The sequence below is a fragment of the Ictidomys tridecemlineatus genome, chromosome 2, assembly GCF_052094955.1.
Source record: "Ictidomys tridecemlineatus isolate mIctTri1 chromosome 2, mIctTri1.hap1, whole genome shotgun sequence".
Lineage (NCBI taxonomy): Eukaryota > Metazoa > Chordata > Mammalia > Rodentia > Sciuridae > Ictidomys > Ictidomys tridecemlineatus.
Genome location: NC_135478.1, coordinates 76,448,967 through 76,470,902, shown reverse-complemented (window position 1 = coordinate 76,470,902; position 21,936 = coordinate 76,448,967). Strand labels below are relative to the sequence as shown.

General features: G+C 39.0%; 1 protein-coding gene and 1 pseudogene across 6 annotated transcripts in view; one reads left to right on the top strand and one right to left on the bottom strand.

The window, feature by feature from the left end:
• Coro1c (coronin 1C) overlaps window positions 1-21,936 on the bottom strand; it is an 83,702-nt gene that overhangs the window by 48,003 nt on the left and 13,763 nt on the right. For 2 of the 6 annotated variants that reach the window (XM_013365114.4, XM_005340102.4), the window contains exon 2: window positions 7-206. In XM_013365114.4, the coding sequence (XP_013220568.1) occupies window positions 7-201 (195 nt within the window). In that variant the 5' untranslated portion in view covers window positions 202-206. Of the gene's footprint in view, window positions 1-6; window positions 207-1,586; window positions 1,756-11,682; window positions 11,802-14,061; window positions 14,152-21,936 lie in introns of those variants that run through there. The other 4 variants (XM_078038966.1, XM_078038965.1, XM_078038967.1 and 1 more) reach the window with 4 other exon arrangements.
• LOC120892120 (small nucleolar RNA SNORA40) lies at window positions 20,090-20,224 on the top strand (annotated as a pseudogene).

Genomic DNA, 21,936 nt, shown 5'->3' with positions numbered 1-21,936 from the left:
ACTCACCTTGTGTAAAGGGAGCACCAGGAATGCTCCACCCCCACTTGCTTCTACGATTATGGCAACGAATCTGGGATTAACAGCACAAAAGGAACTATCCCAGGTCACACGAGAAACTCGGATGTCATCGTAGCACTGGTCATTTTTCACTGCTTGTCCAAATACATGCCGAAACTTGCTCTGTCGTACCACTCGCCTCATCGTGTCTGTAGAAGAAGAGCAAGAATTATGCGGCAAACTGAAACTTTTACAAATGAAAAAAAAATAATAAAGCCCCAAGTTAGAAAAACAAAATGTATGGTATTTTGTTTGCTCTCCAAAAAAATAGCCAGGTTGCAAATCCAAATTTCCTTTAGCAGCACATACCAGAAGAAAACTGTAAAATGCGTCAAGGAAAGAATTACAAAGAAATGAAAAATTCCTATTCCAAGATCCAGAGCAGCTCATCAATTTTAATTTCAGGAGAAAGATTAAAGTGAAGAATGAAGGAAAATTAGTTTTTCATGGCTGGGTGGGAAATGTAGGATGATCACTCCAACCCTCACCCCTTTCAAAGACATGAAAACTCCCCAGTTAAGTGGTCTTGTAGCTGTGAACTGAAGAAAATCCAAAAACAAGCTTTGATTTCGTGGCTTTCTCCTCAGTCTGCCAAGGTAATTTTTTAGTTTTTAAACATTTTCCCCAGACATCAGCACTCTGCTGTCTGAAAAGTGTGCCTGCTTCCCAGGATTTCCATGAGACCAACTAGGCACAGTGGAGAATTCTAGAGACAGAAGCAACCACCCTGTCTTTAAGAGCTTTCTAACCTCCTTTTAAGTCAGGCATAATAATCAAAGCAACTCAGGACAAACTGCCTAGGGATGAGGGCCACATGGTGAGAAGAGGGAGGCAGGGGAAGGCAGCCCAATGGGTCAAGAACCAAGTCTTAGAGAAGTATTTCAAAAAAAGTAAAGCAATCAAAGCCATGTTTAGGATGGTCGTAAGTCTGGCAGTAGCACAGTGGAGGAATAAGACAGGAGAAAGCTAACTAGGTACTGGCCTAGGCAGCTGTGACAACAAACCAGAACTGGAATGACATGACTGTTAGCACTTGGAGGAAACGAAAAATGCAGGAACCATTCTAAGGAGAAATGAAACTAGGACGGGTTTTCACATCAGAGTTTATCATTCACCATACTCATTTCCCAATAAACCAGGGAATGAGGGTGGGGGTGACAAAGCCAGGTTGCTCAGCTTCCAGGTACGTCATTTCAGACTCCAGATTCCATTGGACGGCCTGGTACACACATTCATTGAAAGCTCTGACCAAGGCTTCTTAGACTGCACTTGATGTAATTTTCCTACCTGCGGCCATGCGACATTCTGTTCAGACTGGTTAGGAACATGGATAAAACCTATGTGGAACTGGAACATGGCAAATCAACAACTCGGCTCAAAACCAGAACCCCACATACACAGGAGAGCTAGCACCTGTCCCCTGTGCCACTGGCACATGGCAGGCTGTTGCTAATTCCCTTCCTCATGGCCCTGGACCCAATGCTAAATTCAAAGAGAGAGCATTTATTTTTGCCAGAACTTCCATTTACCCTTCCAAGATGTGTGCACAAGTGGCCTCTCTCCAGTGCTGGGGCATATGGCTGGGCAGAGGCAATAGGCTCTTGGCAGGCAAACTGAGCACACATGCTCCTCGGTCCAGCTGTTGTTGCTAGCTTTTTCTGGCTGACGCCCAGGACCATACATTTGGAGTACTCCGTAGAGGGGATGGCAAATGACATGCTTACATCTGGCCAGGGTCCTTCTTGAAAATGAGTTAGGTAAGACAGAGTCCATGGGGTGGTGAAAACCAGAAGGAAAGCACATCCATACAGAGGCCGGTGAACAATCAGCTGGTCTCAGATGCCATTTCCTTACATACAGCCACCTGCAGGTTATAAACGCTGGAATCCCCACCAGCAAAAAAAGTAAGTTACCAAGGAAGAAAAAGGACTGCACTGTGTCTGGGTCAATATCCTTCATATATAAAAAGTTCTTACGAATTCATACAAATAAAAGCCAATAGAAAAATTAAGCAAGACATGAAGAGTTAATTTACAGAAATATAAAATGGATTCACCACCTTCCTAAAAGTCCTAATAAGCAGTAATAAAGTGACAATAAAAGAACAAAAGAAGTATAAATACTAAAGGTCAAGAGAACAGGAAAGGAGCCTGAAAGAAGGCAAACGTGACAACAAAATCTTAGAAAATGAAAAGCTGTAGTGCATGAGTGTGTCCACCACTCAGCTGACTGTCTCAGCAAGAGATGCCAAGGCTCACGGTGAATTCCCAGGACACCCAGAAGAGAAACTGTTTCAAAAGGACAGAATTGACTGAAAGTCTGAGTTAAGAGAAGCTCGACACCCAGATCCCCTCCCTCCAGGGCAGTCACGGAACTGGCGCATTAGAGCCACACTGACACTCTGGTTCTATAGTGAGGCCTCCAGCCCCTTGTTCCTCCTCACTCCAACAACCAGACACCACCCACCTCACCCAGGAGGATATCAGACTTCACCTTAGTGACAAGGTCCACCACTCAAAGGGCCCCTCTACCCACAGGGGTATCAGATCAGCTTTTAAAGCATTTTAAAATGTGAATGGAAATTAGAGGAAGGCTTCTACATTGAAAAACAGAGACATTTTTTCTTCTTCACTGAAATGAACCAGATACCATCTAACCTCACAAGATTAAAATAAATGTGAAAAATGCTGATGATCTTCTTCGAAAGATAATACACAACTCTGCTGGTTGACTTACTAAAATGCCCTAAAAATCATTTCCACATTATGCATAGTGACAACTTATTTTCACCCTAACTACATCTGGGTAGAATAATAGAGAGGTTCTTTTGTTACAATTATGAAGTAGAATGTTAGTTGCAGAGCTGAAAAAGTGGGTGGAGGCGCCAATGCTTCTAGCATTGTGCTGAATCAGACTTGTGGAAATGCAGCTGAAGACCAGTGTGAGCCCATTCCCATCCAAGGTCAAAACTGCTCTGGGCTCAGCTGTCCACATGTGACACAGCTGTTTTTGCTGCACAGAATGTCTCAGGCCCTCCAGGCACATAATAGAGAATAGCAATTAAGAGAGCAAACTGCAGAAGCAGACAGCCTCGTGAGTGAGGCTGTATCGTTTACTTCCTGGCCATGGTTCATTAGGGCAAGTCACTGAATCTCCATGTCAGATTCTCTATTAGAATGTAGGCATGATGTATATAAAGCTGAAGTGATTATTAAGTGAGCACTTAGTGATGCAACAGAGTGGCAATAGATTACTATGACATAGTATTCAGTACAGTCAGATATACAAAACTAATCATGCAATAAATGCCAACTGTTTTCATCTTAGTAATTAACATAAAAGACTCGACTCTGCCACTTGCTGCAAATTACTTAACCTCTCTGAGCCTCAGTTTGCTTACCTATAAAATGAAGGGAATGATACCCAAAACAAGGAATTAAACCAATACCTGATAAGCCCAGGTCCAAATGGCTTCACCACTAAAATCTATCAAACATTTACAGAATACCAATTCTTCACAAATTCTCCCCACCCCTCTCCAAGAGAGAATGCTTCAAAATGAATTGTATAAGGCCAGTATTTTTTTTGTAGTAGCGTGAATTTTATTTTTCCATGAAAAAAGTTTAACATAGTTTTGTACATAAATAAAAAGATATGCAAGTCAAGTACAAAGAAATCCCAGATCCCCCTCATCCAGTTTCTCCAATTGAATATTATACTACATTGCCTGCCCCCACCTTTACACTGTGTGATTTGTAAAGAGGAGGGAAAAGTCCATTTTTATTCCTAATACCATGGGAACAGTATCAACAGGAGTATAAGGCCAGTATTATCTTAACAGCCAAACAAAGACATCACAAGAAAACAGACCAACATCTCTCATGAATATGAATGGAAAAATCCTCAATGATATACTAGCAAAACAAATCCAACAACTGATAAAGGAATTCTAGCCAGGTATGGTTGCCATGCCTGTAATCCCAATTATTCCAGAGGTTGAGGCAGGAAGACTGAAAATTCTTTAAGATTGGGCGACTTAGCAAGAATTTCTCTCAAAATAAAAATAAAAGGGCTGAGGATGTAATTCAGTGGTAGAACACTTGCCTAGTATACACAAGGCCCTGGATTCAATCCCCAGTACCACTAAAAAATGAGAATAAAAATAAAATATATCCCACAAAATTACCATATGACTCAGCCAACTCCACTCCTAGGTATATACTCAAAAGAACTGAAAACAGGTAATCAAACAAATACTTATACACAGATGTTCACATTATTCACAATAGCAAAAGAATCAAATGTTGATTATTCATTGGGCAAATGGATGAAAAAAATGTGATATTATCCACAATTACTCAACAACAAAAAGAAATAAAGTAGCCAGGCACAACGGTGCAGACTTGTAATACCAGCTATTCCAGAGGCTGAGGCAGAAGAACCCAACAACTTGGCCAGATCCTATCTCAAAAAAAAAAATAAGGGCCAGGTATGTAGCTCAATAGAGCACCCCTGGGTTCAACACCCAGTACTGCAAGAAAAAAAAGAAAGAGAGTACTAATAAACACTGCAATTTGATGAACCTTAATGCTGTAAATAAAAGAAAGCAGTCTAGCTGGGTACAGCAACTCATGCCTGTAACCCCAGGGCTCAGGAGGCTGAGACAGAAGAATCATGAGTTCAAAGCCAGCCTCAGAAACCACAAGATGCTAAGCAACTGAGTGGAACCCTGTCTCTAAACAAAGTAGGGCTGGAAATGTGGCTCAGTGGTTAAGTGCCCCTGAGTTCAATCCCTGGTACTCCCCACAAAAAAAACCAGTCATAAAAATCACATTACTACAATTAAAATTTATATGAGAATCCAGAATAGGCAAATCCTGATATAGATAGAAGGTAATTTAGTGGTTGCTTTGGGGAGGCAAGAGGAAAACAGGGGGGTTAGGAAGCTACAACTAAAGAAAGGGTACTGAATTTCTTTTTAAGGTAATAAAAATGTTCCAAAATTGACTGTAGTGATGGTTGCACATATTTGTGAACATACTAAAAATTAATGATAAACTTTAAAATAGGTGAATTGCATAGTATGTGATATGTCAATAAGACTGTTTTCTTAAAAATCTACAATGCCTAGCATAGAATCTAAAGTATAGTTCAATACTGTCAAACAAATGATAACAAGTATTATTTAAGAGCCCATTGGTAGGTTTCCTTACCTCAAAATTTTTACCCATCAATTCTTTTTTTTTAAATCCATCAATTCTTTAGTGATAATTTTCATACATGGGAAACAGCATTGGTTATCAAGGATTCTTAACAAAATTCTACACTCTCTCACCACAACATGGTATTTATTACACTTAAATTTCTCCTCAACGGAAAAAAATGGCAACCATTCCAAAAAAACAAGAACTCCTTTTTCTTTCTTTCTTTTTTTTTTTTTTTGGTCCTGAGTCTTGGATACACTGACCCCAGGGGAACTTAACCATTGAACTACATCCCTAGTCTCCCTTTTATGTTTTATTTTGAGGCAGGGTCTCACTAAGTTACTGAAGCTAGCCTGGAACTTGCAGTCCTCCTACCTCAGCCTCCCGAGTCGCTGGGATCACAGGCATCCAACACAACACCCAGCTCCCTTCTTCTTAAGAGGCTGTCTATACTGTCAAATGGTATTACTGTTGCAATAATTAATTTTTTAAAATGTGAAGCTATAATTTCCAAATTAAGATGTCATCTCACCAAATTTAGGTGTTTTTAATTTATTTGTTTTTATTTATTTCCCAAAGTACTGAGGAATAAACCCGGGGGTGCTTTACCACAAAACCCAGTCCTTTTTTAATTTTGAGACAGCATCTTGCTAAATTGTTGAGGCTGACCTTAAACTTGAGATCCTTCTGCCTCAGCCTCCTGAGGTGCTGGGATAATAGGAATATACCACAGCATCTTAATGGGTGTTCTTTTATTAGACGTTCCGTCCCAGACTGATTAAACCACAAAACTAAAGAATCCCCCCAAAACTAAAGACTGATAAGGGAATCTAATTTTGAATAATATCAAAAATAAATTTAAAAATTCTGAGTTAATACAATAGGCACAAAGTCCTAGGAAATGCTAGGTTCAATTTCAAATGTCCTCTCAGAGAACAGTTCAACCTTGGAGAAGCTGCCTGCTCATGAGGCCTCTCAAGTTTAAACTCTTAAAACCGAGTAGGGCCTTTTCTTTGTAACTGTAGCACTATCTCAGTAACAAAAACAGCCAGATGCAGCAACAAGTCATTCATAAAGCAAATCAAAGAAATGTATACAAATTTCAAAATAAACTCATTTAGATAGAAAACAATGCAATGTGGTTTTTACCTAAGCCCTTATAAGATGCAACTTAACATTCTAGCCACATATCTATTAAAACTGGCACAATTCTAGAACAGGATTTATTAAATTAAAAACTGAGATGCCTTTAAAAGACCACGAAGAATAAGTTCAAGGTGCAGTGGCGCACGCCTCTAATCCCAGCAACTCGGGTGGCTGAGGCAGGAAGATCGTGAGTTCAAAGCCAGTATCAGCAACTTAGTGAGGCCCTAAGCAAGTCATCAATGCCCTGTCTCTAAATAAAATATAAAAAGGGCTGGAGATGTGGCTTGGTGGTTAAGCACCCCTGGGTTCAATCCGTGGTACAAAAAAACCCACAGGCTCAACTATGAGATGCTCTCTCTGGGGATTGGTCAAAACCTCTATCCTAGCCAAGCGCAGGATTGTATGTCCATAATTCCAGCAATACTGGAAGGCGGAGGCAGGAGTATTAAAAATATGATGCCAGTCTTTAAATAAGACTGTCTTAAAAAAAAAAAAAATTTTAAGGGGCTGGTGGTGTGGTACCTCTGGATTCAATCCTCAGTACTACTAAATAAGTATTGAATCCTCTATCTTAGAAATATGGACAATTGTCTCCCTGCCCAAGTTTCTCAGTAATCCTAAAGACCAAAATAGAGAATTGGATTAGGTATAGATGATCCAGGAACTATCATAATAAAATTTTAATAAACAAATAAAGCACTGCATTCAGCTCCAAAAATCTAAGCTGATAACTGATATTCACAATACCTGACGTTTAAGGAAACAAAAAATAATTTTCTTTACATGTTGGGTAAGCCTCTTAACCAGTAAAAATAAGATCTACCGCTATAGTTTAAGGGCTTATTTTTTGTGTCAGAGGAAAAGTTTGCTAAAATCACTCTTAAACAAAAATCTTCATCTTACTGTCAGTTGATAATCAACCTCTAAGAGATTATAAAGGCATGCTTCTTATGGTACTGCTGAGTTACATATAGAAATTTTACCTCATGCACCATACAGGAAATGTGCTGGAAGAAAAAAAAAATAGATAAGACAGTGTTTATATCATAATGGCATCAAATTAAATATATTTAAAACACCTGGGTAAATATTGTTTGCTAAATTTTTCAGCCTACTTCCATCAATTTCACAAAAAAACGAACATGATTTTGACATTTTCCTGTTTATTGAGAAATTATCTGTTTAAAGATTCCAGCAGATGTATTTCTATGGTTCATATGAAAGGAAATGCATCCTGCTAGGAACACATACAGGAAAACCCCTAGGAATAGCAAAATCCTGCTCTGCACATTTGCCCAGACCATTCTAGATTGTCAATTAGTGGAGTGCTCAGTTGGCTTAGAATGTTATCTCAGTCAGCAGCAAACATGGTAAAAGAGACTCCAAAGTGTCCCATTAGGACCAGGGCATGTTCTCTCTAAGCTGTCGCTTTTATGTAAGCACTTTTTAATGAAGAAGCAATCATATGTCTATTTAATAGAAGGCATGTAGGAAAGCAGATAAGTAGATAAATGTTCTAAACTCAGCTATTTAAATGGCAATGCCAGGCTGGGGCTGTAGCTTGGTGGTAGGTTGAGTATTTGCCTCGCACTAGGAATGGAGCGCAAGTGAGGCACTGGGTTTGATCTCAGCACCACATCAAATAAATAAGTAAATAAATAAATAAATAAGGGTGTGGTAAGGAAAGTCTCCATCACTGCTCTTTTCCAGAATTGTTTCAGCTATTGTAGATCCTTTATATACCTATATGAGTTTTTAGATTCAGCTTCAGCTTTCAGGTTTAATTTCTACAAAACAAAATAAATAAAAGATCAATATTTAAAAGCCTGAAGGAAAAAATGTGTCCATCTACAACTAAAAACAAAAAGGCAATGCCAACAGTTAAAAATTCCTTTTAAAGAAGGTGGAAATGTAAGCTAGGTGTGGTGATACATACTTGTAACAGCTACCCGGAAACAAAGCGGGAGGATCACAAGTTCAAGGCCAGCTTCAACAAACTGATGAGACCCTGTCTCAAAGTAAAAAATAAAAATGGCTGGGGATGTGGTAGAGCACCCCTGTGTTCAGTTTTCAGTAGGGACCAAAAATGAAGAAGATACAAATGTAATAATATGTGACCCTACACAGAATACATATTCACCAGAGCAGACAACCCAAACAAAATGGGAGTTACTGGGATTAAATATAAAATTCAACATTCATCATTTCTGGATACAAGATGACTGAGCTTTTTCAAATTTGCTTAAACAAAATCCACCACTAACACTCAAAAGAATTCTCCTAACAAATCACACATTTTTATGGCATCTAACTCTTTACAGATTCATACATGAGAAATTCCAAGAAAAAATAAGGGGGCTTTATTTACTCTCTTTAGTAGAAGCTATTTTAAAAAGAAGCAAAGACCGTATGCAACATTTGCTACAAAGCACAGCAAAATGCCAGATACATGAGAGAACTCCTCAAAAACAGCAGCTATGGCTGAAAGAGGCTTGTACTCTGCTGCTGACACGACCTGCTGACCACTTAAGCTGAATGATCACTGCTATGGAAAACCCTGGGTATTGGTTCAATTTATCATGACACCAAGAGTGATAAGAAAAAGTGGAGAGGGCTGGGGATGTGGCTCAAGCGGTAGCGCGCTCGCCTGGTATGCGTGCGACCCGGGTTCGATCCTCAGCACCACATACCAACAAAGATGTTGTGTCTGCCGAAAACTGAAAAATAAATATTAAAAAAATTCAAAAAAAAAAAAAAAGAAAAAGTGGAGGGAAATTCACACTCATGAAAGCTTCTAAGTAGTTTCATCCCACTAATCAAACAGGTAATAGATAAAATAAAAATGCCAAGAATGAGACTTATCCATTATAATGCATTATTGAATTCAATAATCCAATATAATTATTTTACTGTTTCTAGAAACGAAGAGACAAGAAAATATAAGAACTACCATTAAGTGTCCAGGCCCAGGTCTTAAAGAAACCCAGAACAGAGAGGGTTCCAAAGCTCATCAATTCCAGGCTCCTCATTTTTCAGTCCAGAGACATTACATGACTAGCCCAAGGGGAAAGAACTTTTCAAAGAGAAACAGTGACCTTGAACCACCAAGACTAGGCAGTTCAACTTCTCACCCCATGAAATTCTGTTCTTTTCAAAATTAAAACCCTATCACACACTCAACTCACCTCCCCCCAGTGGGTCAATAGTGGTACTTAGAGCTCCTTCAGGGGGTGTCACCTCAACAGCCCACAGTCCCACTTGACTGGTTGGTACAATTTATGAAATCTTAATTTGCCTACATTTTATAAATGTGAGTAAAAATGGAAAAATAAAAATACAGAAACTGGCTACAAAAACTCAAGTATAGGGCTGGGGATGTGGCTCAAAGGGTAGCGAGCTCGCCTGGCATGCTTGCGGCCCGGGTTCGATTCTCAGCACCACATACAAAGATGTTGTGTCCACCAAGAACTAAAAAATAAATATTAAAAAATTCTCTCAGAGCACTGCTGTAATAGCCGATGTGTACTCAGGGTCCTTCGGCTGAGGCCTTGCAGCGCAAGAGAGCTAGCTGTGCTACAGTTGTAGTACGTGGGACAGAGGAAGCTAGTCAGTGGAAAACTAAGCTATTTATGTTAGGTAGCTTAAAATAAGGTAGTTCTTAAATTCCTAATGTTCCTAAGGCATACTTTTCTAGCTACCCTCTGGCGCATCTGGCACCTACATCCTTGAGATTGTTCTTTTTGATCCATTCTGGATTTTTTAAAAAATAAATATGAAAAAATAAAAACAAAAAAAAATTCTCTCTCAAAAAAAAAATTCAAAAATGAGAAAACATTAGGTATATATAAGGAATCAAATCTTTACTTCTGATTTAAAACTCTTAAAATAGAAATTTATGTATTTCTAAAAGTTAACAGTTTCTAAAAGGTAAATATAATGTTTCTCACCTTTAAAAAAATTTATTTTTTTAGTTGTAGGTGGACACAATACCTTTATTTTATTTTTATGTGGTGCTGGGGATCCAACCCAGTGCCTGATACGTGCTAGGCAAGCACTCTTTCCTCTGAGCCAGAAAAGAATTCATACATTTTACAATCAGTACTTTTTAGAGACTTTTTTTTTTTTTGGAGGTGGTGCTAGGGATCAAAGGCCTCATCTCTAGATAACCATTCTACCACTGAGCTCCATTCCCACCCATATTGCTACTACTCTCTTTAGGAACTTCTTACAAAGAGAAATTAGAGACTATCTAACAAAAAACATAAACCCTCACTGATAATTAAGAGTAGAACATGGAACTACAAAAATAACTGCTGAAAATTATGTCTGATAAGAAATGAAATGAGCACAAACAGCAACACATGACAATCCTGAAGACTAAAATCCACTCTCTCATATCTAGATTAAAGACCTTTTTTATCTTTTTTTAAAAGATACTTTAAGTAATAGGAATGATAAGACAAATTTTGCGATTATTAAAACATGAGATGCTAAGACCTTAGGAGACATCTCTAGCTCTTTAATGCCACAAATATACATATATTTTATTACAAAGAAAATGTGCAAAGATGACATGTTTATGATATGTCATATTTCCCAGTCTTCTGTTCACCACCAGCAACTTTATAAACATAACTACTTCCTCCCATTCCTGAAGCTTTGAAGAAGGACTGCTGAAGAAACCTCCATCTCAAAGCCCAAGAGAGCACTGTGGCACCACAGAAACCCATCTGAGGCTGCAGCTGACTCCCTAAGGTGCACACAGGAGACAGACTCTGCATCTCTCCAAAGAGCAGGAGACAATTCAAAGAGCCAGATTAACCCCAAGAGTTCTCAAGCCAAATGAAGAACTCTTACAGACACGAGTGACCCAGCAATCTCACTTAAAAACTAATCCATGAGTGTTTTGAAATACTCTTGCTACACTGATGACCTACTTTTCTTATCAAAAACAGGTTAAAAAAAAGACACACACAACACTGTAAGACTGTCCAAACTTGCTAAGTCTGTTTTCCACTAGTCAGATGGGGTTTCTCGTAGAATAAAATTTTAATAATTCTTTGGCAATCCTCTTACACTAGGAAATGAAATGACTGGACTCTCAATCTTTAAAAAATAAAAAATTTTAAAAAGGCATTTTTATGAAAACCCTCAAAAGTCCAGTCATAGGCAAAACTAGCAATATCCCCCCCCAAAAAATCACCTTCTATTAAGAATTTCAGTCATCGTCTTTTTTTTTAATATTTTATTTTTCAGTTGTAGGTGGACACAATACCTTTATTTTATCTTTATGTGGTGTTGAGGATCGAACCCAGGGCCTCACACGTGCTAGGTAGGCGCTCTGCCACTGAGCCACAACCCAGCCCTTCAGTCATCTTCTTAATACTCCATATCCTGGGCAAGTAGGAATTAAATAGATTAAATGAACATACACAATGTTTCAGAGAAATGGTACAGGAAAGCAGGAAAAGTGCTGGCTTGCTTGTATTAAACACAAGTTTATCCTGACACTATCACCTACCCATCTATAAATCATCCTAGTCCTCAAGTTGCTGGTTCCTTCAACTCTGAAAGGGGAGAACTAAAATAAGGTTTAGGGTCCTATAACAATATGAAGCTTAGGCATCTATAGATATTTCTTCTTTCACCAGAACTGTTATGGTTTAGATCCAAAATGTACCCTAATGGCAATGTGCTAAAGGCTTGGTCACCTGCCAGTAGCACCTGCTCCTGGGAAGCAGTACAACCTTTAGGTGGTAGTGTCTAGTGGAAGGAAGTGATCACTGGGGCAGGCTCTTGAAGGGGATGCTAGGACCCAGACCCCTTCCCAGCTATCATGAAGTCAGCAGCTTTGCTCCACCATGCACTCCCCACTGACATGTTCTGCCTCACCACAGGCACACAGGCCCAGGGCCAAGAAATGAAATAAATCTTTCTGCATCATAAGTTAAGTATCTCAGGTATTTTGTCACAGCAATGGAAAACAGACTGATATAGGGACTAACATAATCCACATACCCCTAATAAAACACACACACTGAAAACCAAATTACTCACATCCATAGGGTTATACAAATAACATATATACTCAGATGTAATGATGAATAGATTCTTAATTCTACTCATTCATTTATTTGACAACTGTATTAAGCTCTGACCATGTGCCTGGCACCAAACTAGACAATACACACACAACTGTGAGCAGGCAAGTAGTTCTGGCCCCTACTCTCATGGAGCTCCCAGTCAGTGGAGAAACATCATGATCAAGTATTCACACAAATGTCAATGTGCTGCTGAAACAAGTTTTGGGATGAAGAAGTACACAAGGGATCAGAACCAAAAATCAGGGGAACAGAATTAGCTCAGAGAAGTGATACTAAGATGAAAACAAAGAATGAGTAGAAGTTAATTGGTCAAGTGGAGTGTGGTGGTGCATGCCTGTAATTCCAGCGACTCTGGAAACTGAGGCAGGAGGACTACAAATTTGAGGCAGCCTCACAACTTAGGGAGTCCATAATCAATTTAGTGAGACCCTGTCTCAAAATAAAAAATATAAAAAAGGCTGGGATGTGGCTTAGTGGTTACGAGCCCCTGGGTTAAATCCCTAGTACAAAATTTTAAAAAGTTAATTGGCCAAAAAGAGTCTTTATCAAGAGCAAGCACTAGCTGACTGTAGTGCTGCACACCTGTAATCCCAGCTACAACAGAGGCTGAGGCAAAAAAAGATTGTTAAGTTTGAGGCCAGCCTGACAACTTAGCAAGATCATGTCTCAAAATAAAAGGAGCTAGGGATGTAGCTCAGTGACAGACAGCTTGCCTAACATGCAAAAGGCCCTGGATTCAACCCCCAATATTGGAAGGGGGCAGGTACGGGGCAGTGAGGGTGGGGGGAAAACAAACACACTATTCAGAACCTGGACTACTAAACAAAGCCTAGAAGAGGTTGTGACCCCAATGACGAAGATGGGTAAGGCTGGGAAGTCAGTCATACTGGATCACACAGGGTCCTCAGGCCATGTTTGGATCTTATTTTTACCTGCAAAATGTTGGAAGCCATAAAAAATTGTTTAAATGTGAGTGGCAGAATCAGATTTACATTTTAAAAGATCTCTTCAAAAGCAAGTATAGAATGGATGTGTGGGTTGGGAGCCTCTAAAGGGATTCTGGAAAGTCAGTGCACTCATCCAGGCCATAAGTGACAGTCCTGATGGAATCAGAGACAAATAGATGGAATCAAAAGACTTGACATCAACTGAATTTAAAACTGTAATTTAGATATGAGGACACAACAACAGAAGCACTAAATTTTGGCAGTAGTGCTTTCCCTGAGCTCTCTGGTGTTAAAGAAAACTTACCACCTCTTAGCAGCAGCTCCAAAGAGCCTTCTCATTACAAGTAGGGCATCCAAAAAGAGTAAAATCAAAGTAAAAATGTTTTTAAATATATACATTTATATATATATATATGTAATCCCAGCAATTTAGGAGGCTAAGGCAGAAAGATCACAAATTTGAGGCCAGCCTCAGAAACTTAGTGAGACCCTCAGCAATTTAGCAAGACACTGTCTCAAAATTAAATTAAAAAGGAACAGGGATGAAGCTCAATGGTAAAGTGTCCCTGAGTTAAATCCCCCAGTACCACAAAATAAAGTTACCTTTTCAGATTAAAAACTGGATCCAGGGCTGGGGATGTGGCTCAAGCGGTAACGTGCTCGCCTGGCATGCACGGGACACTGGGTTGGATCCTCAGCACCATATAAAAATAAAATAAAGATGTTGTGTCCACCGAAAACTAAAAAATAAATATTAAAAAATTCTCTCTAACTACAACAACAACAAAAAAACTGGATCCAGCAGCTGGAGGTGTAGCTTGGTGGTATAGTGCTTGCCCAGCCTGCACAGCCTCCAGGTTCAATTGCCAATATCCACCCCCAACCCCAAAATGTGTCCGCACACACACAAATTACAGTACTCTCCCACAAAGTATCAATCTGGAACTTAAAGGAAAACATATTATAGGGCTGGGTTTGTGGTTCAGAGGTAGAGTGCTCGCCTAGCATGCATGAGGCACCGGGTTCGATCCCCAGCACCACATAAAAATAAAGATGTGGGGCTGAGGATGTGGCTCAAGCGGTAGCGCACTCATCTGGCATCCGTGCGGGCCCGGGTTTGATCCTCAGCACCACATACAAAGATGTTGTGTCTGCCGATAACTAAAAAATAAATATTAGAAAAAAAATTCTCTCTTAAAAAAAAAAAAAAAAGATGTGGTGTCCACCTATAACTAAAAAATAAGTATATATATATATTTTTTTTTTAAGAGAGAGTGTGAGGAGGGAGAGAGAGAGAGAGAGAGAGAGAATTTTTTTAATATTTATTTTTTAGTTCTTGGCGGACATAACATCTTTGTTTGTACGTGGTGCTGAGGTTCGAACCCGGGCCCCACGCATGCCAGGCGAGCGCGCTACCGCTTGAGCCACATCCCCAGCCCAAGTATATTTTTTTAAAAAAGAAAAACATATTATGCATGCTTCTTGAAAAAAAATAATAACTGTTTAAAATAAAAATCTATTTCTGGAATTTTCAGACATCCTATAGAAACAAGAAAGTATACCTCTTACAATCTTATCATTGCACCTTAAGAAAAATGTTTTTGTCTGCCTGATCCTTTTTAGTAAAATTACAAATTATTTCCTTATCAGTTCACCTCTAAAGGAGGGTGAGGAAGATGACAAAAAATACAATCTGGTATGCTTAACAAAGAACAAGAAATCATAAGAAAGTAACTCACTGGGAAAAAAAATAGTTACTAACAAATAAACACTTTACTACCACCAAGTGCTTTAGAAGGCCTCCTCTTTCAGAAGAAAACACCACACATCCAATTTCCAATAAAATGAAAATATCCCTTGGGAAATGGAAACAAATAAAGCCCAATTTCAGGAGGAAACTTTTGGGACAAGTACTCTTGGAGAGACAATTCAATTACAAGAAAACTTACAGCCTTAGCTGGTAAAACTGTAAGGCTAACTATCCAAAATCCACTTTCCTTCCAAGCTATACCAAGACCTGCGAAGGAAATCATAACCCTGAACGCTCTCCGTTAATTACTAAATAGCACCTAAGAGAAAAATTCTCTATGCCTCAAATGAAAGTAGGAAGAATCATTTTTAAATAATATTGAGTAGAAGGCCAACAGAAAGATCAAGAGCTTCCCATCTCTAACATTCTTTCTAAATAACCACACAGCAAGCCGGACACGGTGGCACATGCCTGTAATCCCAGCGGCACGGGAGGCTGAGACAGGAGGATCGCAAGTTCAAAGCCAGTCTCAGCAAAAGCGAGGCACTGGGGCTAGTGTTGTGGCTCAGCGAAAGAACACTAGCCTGGTGTGTGCAAGGCCCTGGGTTCGATTCTCAGCACCACATAAAGCATTGTGAATAATTAAAAGAAATATTTAAAAAAAAGAAAAAGCGAGTCACTAAGCAACTCAGTCAAGACCCTGTCTCTAAATAAAATACAAAAAGGATGTGGCTCAGTGGTTGAATGCCCCTGAGTTCAATCCTCAGCACCCCCACCCCCAAAAAACTACATAGCCTGACATAGTGGGGGCACACTGTAATCCCAGCAACTCAGGAGGCTAAGGCAGAAGGATCACAAGTTTGAGGTCAGCATCAGCAACTCTGTTAGACCCTGTCTCAAAAAATACATATATGATGGGCTGAGAACATAGCTCAGTTGCAGAATGCCCCTGGATTCAATCCCCAGAATAGGAAAATAACAAAAACATACATTTATGGTTTCTAATACTCTCTAAAAACTGCCAGAAATAACACACATAATAATGAACAATTCATTTTATTACCATTTATAATATCACTAATACCATATAAACCAAAACTTACAGATTTTCAAATTTAAATACATGTAAGTGAACTCTTAAGTGATGAGGTCATTTAACCAATGAAATAATACAGAACTCATTCTGTAACTTATTCAGTCTTTGTCAGATTATCAAGTAAAATAAATCTCAACCAAATTAAATACTTGGGGCTCCAGGAGTCCCCATAATGCCCTAAGACCTGCCCTATGATACCTTTGGGGCTGGGCCAGAAGCCCTCATATGTTCACCGTAAACAAACCTCTACAACCTCCTCCAGGGACAATGTGACATAATGACATTTTCTAGGCAGTCAGTGTGTCAAAGGATGAGAACTAAAGGAGAAAGACAATTAAGGGAAAATCAGTTTTTTAATGGCTATCTCAACTCCAAGTCTTCATCTTGATATAAACTATGATTCTTACAATATCAATTTTGACAGATTTTTTTCAGATGAAAACAAGCCTCCGCTAGGAAGGTACCTGTTTCTTAAAAAAAAAAAAAAAAAAAAAAAAAGTGGCACATGTACCCAACGGAATATTACTCAGCACTAAAAAATAATAAAATCATGGCATCTGCAGGGAAATGGATGGCATTAGAGCAGATTTGCTAGTGAAGTTATTAGCCAATCCAAAAAAAAAACAAATGCCGAATATCTTCTCTGATATACGGGGGGGGGGGGGGGGGGGATGACTCAAAATGGGGAAGAGAGGAAGCGCATGGGAAGAAGATTAACCTCTACATAGGGAAGAGGGGTGGGAGGGAAAGGGAGGGAGAAAGAGAATTGCATGGATGGTGGAAGGAGACCCTCATTGTTATACAAAATACACGTATAAAGACATGAGGGGAAAAAAAAGAATAGCGCTACACTAGATTAGGTAGAGAGAAGTGATGAGAGGGGAGGGGAGGGGTTGGGGAGATAGGAAGGATAGTAGAATGAAACAGACATCATTATTACTGTGTGTATATATGTGAATGTATGACCAATGTCATTCTGCAACCTGTTTACTCAGAAAAATGAGACATTGTATCCCATGTGATTCAAATGTATGATATGTCAAGGTCATTATACTGTCACGTGTAACTAATTAAAACAAATTTTTTTAAAAAAATTTTTTTAAGTCAAACTTGCTAACCAGTGCTACAAAACAGGGCCAAAAGAACCCCATGCTGCCACTATAAGTAAATTTGCAATAAAGCACCAAAATGTATTGTCACTGTGCTTTTCATTAGAATGTTTCAATAAATTAAGGTATCCTGGAAGACTGGTGTGATAGCACATTTCGACAAAGAAGATATACAAATGTTCAATAAGCATGTGAAAATAAAAGACATCACTAGTCATTTCAAATATAAAAATCAAAACTGCAATGAGGAACCACTTCACACCACCAGAATGGTGAAAATCAAAGACAGAAAATAACAAGGGTGGAAAGAATATAAAAAAATTAGAACACTTTAACATTGCTAGTGGGAATGTAAAATGATGCAGCTGCTTTGAAAAATGGCAGTTTCTGAAACACAGAACTACAGTTTGGCATGGTGGCATATACCTATAGTCCCAGCAATCAGGAGGCTGAGGCACGTCAGAGGCCATGTCACTGGCCAGTCTCAGCAACTTAACAAAACCCTGCCTCAAAATTTTTAAAAAGTCGGGCACAGTGGCTCAGAGTTGTAACCAAGCAAGTTGGGAGGCTGAGGCAGAAAGACCACAAGTTTACACCCAGCCTCAGCACCACAGCAAGGCCCACGACAACACAATATAAAAATCATTAAAAAGGGCTGGGGAGGGCTGGGGATGTGGCTCAAGCGGTAGCGCACTTGCCTGGCATGCGTGCTGCCTGGGTTCGATCCCCAGCACCACATACAAAGATGTTGTGTCCCCCGATAACTAAAAAATAAATATTAAAATTCTCTCTCTCTCTCTGTCTCTCTCTTTAAAAAATAAATAAATAAATAAAAAGGGCTGGAGGGCACTGAGGTGTAGCTCACTTGGTAGAGTACTTGTCTCCAAAGCACAAGGCCATGGGTTCAATCCCCAGCACCAAAAAAAAAAAAAGGCTGGGGGGCTGGGGCTCAGTGACAGAGCACTTGCATGCATGCGTGAGGCCCTGAGTTCGATTCTCAGAACCACATACAAATAAACTAGGGTCAATCTCCAGCATTGCAAAAACAAATAAAATATACGTACGAGCTGGGGCTGGGGCTGAGCGGTAGAGCACTTGCCTAGCATGTGCCAGGCACTGGGTTTGATCGTAGCACCACATAAAAATAAATAAAAATAAAGGTATGGTGTACTACTACAACTAAAAAAAAAATTTAATTGTAATTGTAATTTTTAAAATATGTTAACAAAGTGTTTGTGTGTATATGTACGTATATCTTTTTTTTAAAGTGTTTTTGTCATAATTTAATAAACGTTTACAATTAGTATTCCTTCTATACCTACAGAAAATTACTTCTTTATTCATTTTACCTTCTACAAAATTAGGAACATTGATAGTCTCTATAACAAGTATACCATGCAAAAGTGAAATTTAATTATTCAACTAACATTTAATGAGCACCAACTGTGCACCAAGTAGGATGCTAGGAACTGGAAGCACAAAAAATATATATATAAAGATATCTTTGGGCTGGGGCTATAGCTCAGCAGTAGAGAGCTCATCTAGCACGAGCGGGTCCCTGGGTTCAATCCTCAGCGCCACATAAAAATAAATAAATAAAGGCATTGTGTCCAACTACAACTAAAAAATGAACATTAAAAAAATATATACATCTGGGGCTGGGGATGTGGCTCAAGTGGTAGCACGCTGCCCTGGCATCCTTGAGGCACTGGGTTCGATCCTCAGCACCACATAAAAATAAAGATATTGTATCCACCTAAAACAAAAAAATAAATAAATAAATAAAAGATATCTTTGACTTTAAGGAACATAAAACATAGCACTACTGGTATTCACACTCACAAACTAGAAAATAACTATTCATACTTCACTTATTGTTAATGTCTACTCATTTAATCCAAAAACTAATTAGTACTGACATAGAAATCATCAACATTTTTATCTACTGCTGTTAACTCCATATCCAAACTATATTTACACCTTACTCAAACATATCCCATAACTGTATATCCTATTATCACAGCATTCCACAGCCTGGGCCTTCCTGCCCACTCATCTTACACTGTTCTTTCCCAATTACACCTGTTCTAAGTCAGCCAGGTACTATTAGGCACACTCTAAGGTGTGCTCTCAGATCCTACAATGACTCTCCAACACCTGTCCCCTGGATTCCAACAGGACCCAGTCCATACCAAAGAAATCAGCATCAAAGAGCTATCCCTGGGGTCAGGCATGTAGCTTAGCAGCAAAGTGTCTGCCTAGCACACACAAGGATCTAGATTCAGACTCCAACACCAAAAAAAAAAAAAGAAGAAGAAGAAGAACTGATGGCTAGAGGAAGCTTGTCATATATTTTCCAACCTTTAACACATTCTTTAAGTAAATCAAGCTGGATGCAGTATCACAAGCCTATAACCCAGCTACCAGGAAGGCTGAAGCAGGAGGACAGCAAATGAGGTTAGTCCTTGGCGCTTAGCAAGACTATACCTCAAAATATAATAAAATAAAATAAAAGGAGATAATGATGTAGCTCACTGGCAGAGCACTTGCCTCACATGTACGGGTCCTGGATTCTATCCCTAATACCACAAAAATAAATAATAAATAAATAAATAAATAAATAGATGTAAAGCAAAGCATTAAGCTTGCAAACTTTAGTGAGGCTAAGGCATCCTGGGCAATTCAGTGAGACTCTGTCTCAAAATCAAATGAACAAAGACTTACATAGACAAGTTCAAAAAATAAATCCTCTTTTGCAACCCAGAACTCTGTTGCTCAATATGAATTCTGATACATATAAGCAGAAATATTATACTAAGAAAAAGACAATCAAATGAAAATACCTGGGGATGAGGTCAGTGGTAGAGCACCCCTAGGTTCAATCCCCAGAACTGAAAACCTTCAAAATACAAAAAAAAAAAAAAAAAAAGAATTCTTGGAAGCCAGTAATCCAAACTCTTCACAGAGGCAATAACAAGAAATATTATTATTATTATTATTAATTTATTTATTTCCTAATGGTTTGATGGTTTGACAAAAGTGACTTTTGGGTAAGAGTTGATAAAAGAACAATACAAAGAAACCAGGGCCACTGTAAGCTGATCTAATTTACAATCTCTACCTTACCTTGATCCACTTCCCAAAGGTCACAGAAACAAGCCAATTGGCCTTTCAAGCCATGGTTCCCAAATGAAAAAAAAAAAGAGGAGGGGTGGGGAGGGTGGAATTGTGCTAAAAACTTTATTTTATATATATATATATCTCTGTGTGTGTGTGTGTGTGTGTGTGTGTGTGTGTGTGTGTGTAGAGGGATCAAATCTAGAGCTTGTGCATGCTAGGTACAGATTTATCACTCTTTCAGAAGTTAACCAGAAGAATTTTTCAAAAGCAGTCAGGGCTTCTTCCTGATTCCAGTAATCCTGCCTGAGCTTGGCCTGACCAGACACGCCTTCCCTCAACTCTCCCCTTGAAACCTTGTTACACTGACTAACTACAAAAGGTTCAGAGAGACACTTCATCAGTGAGGAAGCCCTTTTAAAAAATATTAATATTGTACCTCTAAAAGAGTTAAAGATGAGTAAAACCACACGAAGCCCACTGTCCTAATATTACAAGCTGTGATCATCTAGTAATAACTGTGATCATCTTTGAATACATTAGTGGAAATGAATTTGAGTCATTTGGCTACAACCACTTAAAAATCAGTCAGACCCAGGGAGAAGGAGCTTCAAAAATAGAAATGAAGGAATACAAGTTCACATGAAGCCTCTGAATACTGCCTGGCCTACAGGCAGGGATGCACGCCATTTGGGGGTAGAACAAGGTTACTTCTCTTTAACAAGACTCTCAGCTCAAGCTCAAGATCTAGAACTCTACTATCACCAAAAACAATTTAAAAGCTGTTCTGTTAGTTAAACAGATTCTTTCAGTCTAGGCTGGGAGCCCACACTTATAATGCTGAATCTATACAAAAAAACACCATGTTTGTTCCAAATAACTGTTAGTCTCTGGAACACAATCCAGTCCCGAGTTGGGGACTGAATGTATACACTGCCTTTAAAATACACTGCGTCTGGGATCTCAGTCATTCATTTTCAGAGAACCACACAGGGCAGCTACCCTTCGCAGGTACAAAAGACCATTAGTTTCACCTGACAATGTAGTTCAGCCCATCGATTCAAGACATCTCTACACTGCATAAAATTAAACTGGCATCTTGGGAAAGGGAAAAAGGCTTCCAATTTACATTTTCCTGCAGTAGCACTATAAAGCAGCAGTGGCCCACATAAGAGGGAGCCTAAAGGACAGTTACTCTACTTCTAAAATAGACAACACTATCTTATTAAAATCACCCCAAAGAGCTGCGGTCAGCCCTCACTGGCTTTAGTCTCTCTCTCGTTTGCCAAGAAAAACTAGGATGACAATGTTAAGCTAAAGATACTACTAACCACAAAGCTAATTCACCATCTAGCTTGTAAAGTGACTCGTCTCCTAATAAATCCCTCTGCTTAAAAGAGATGACA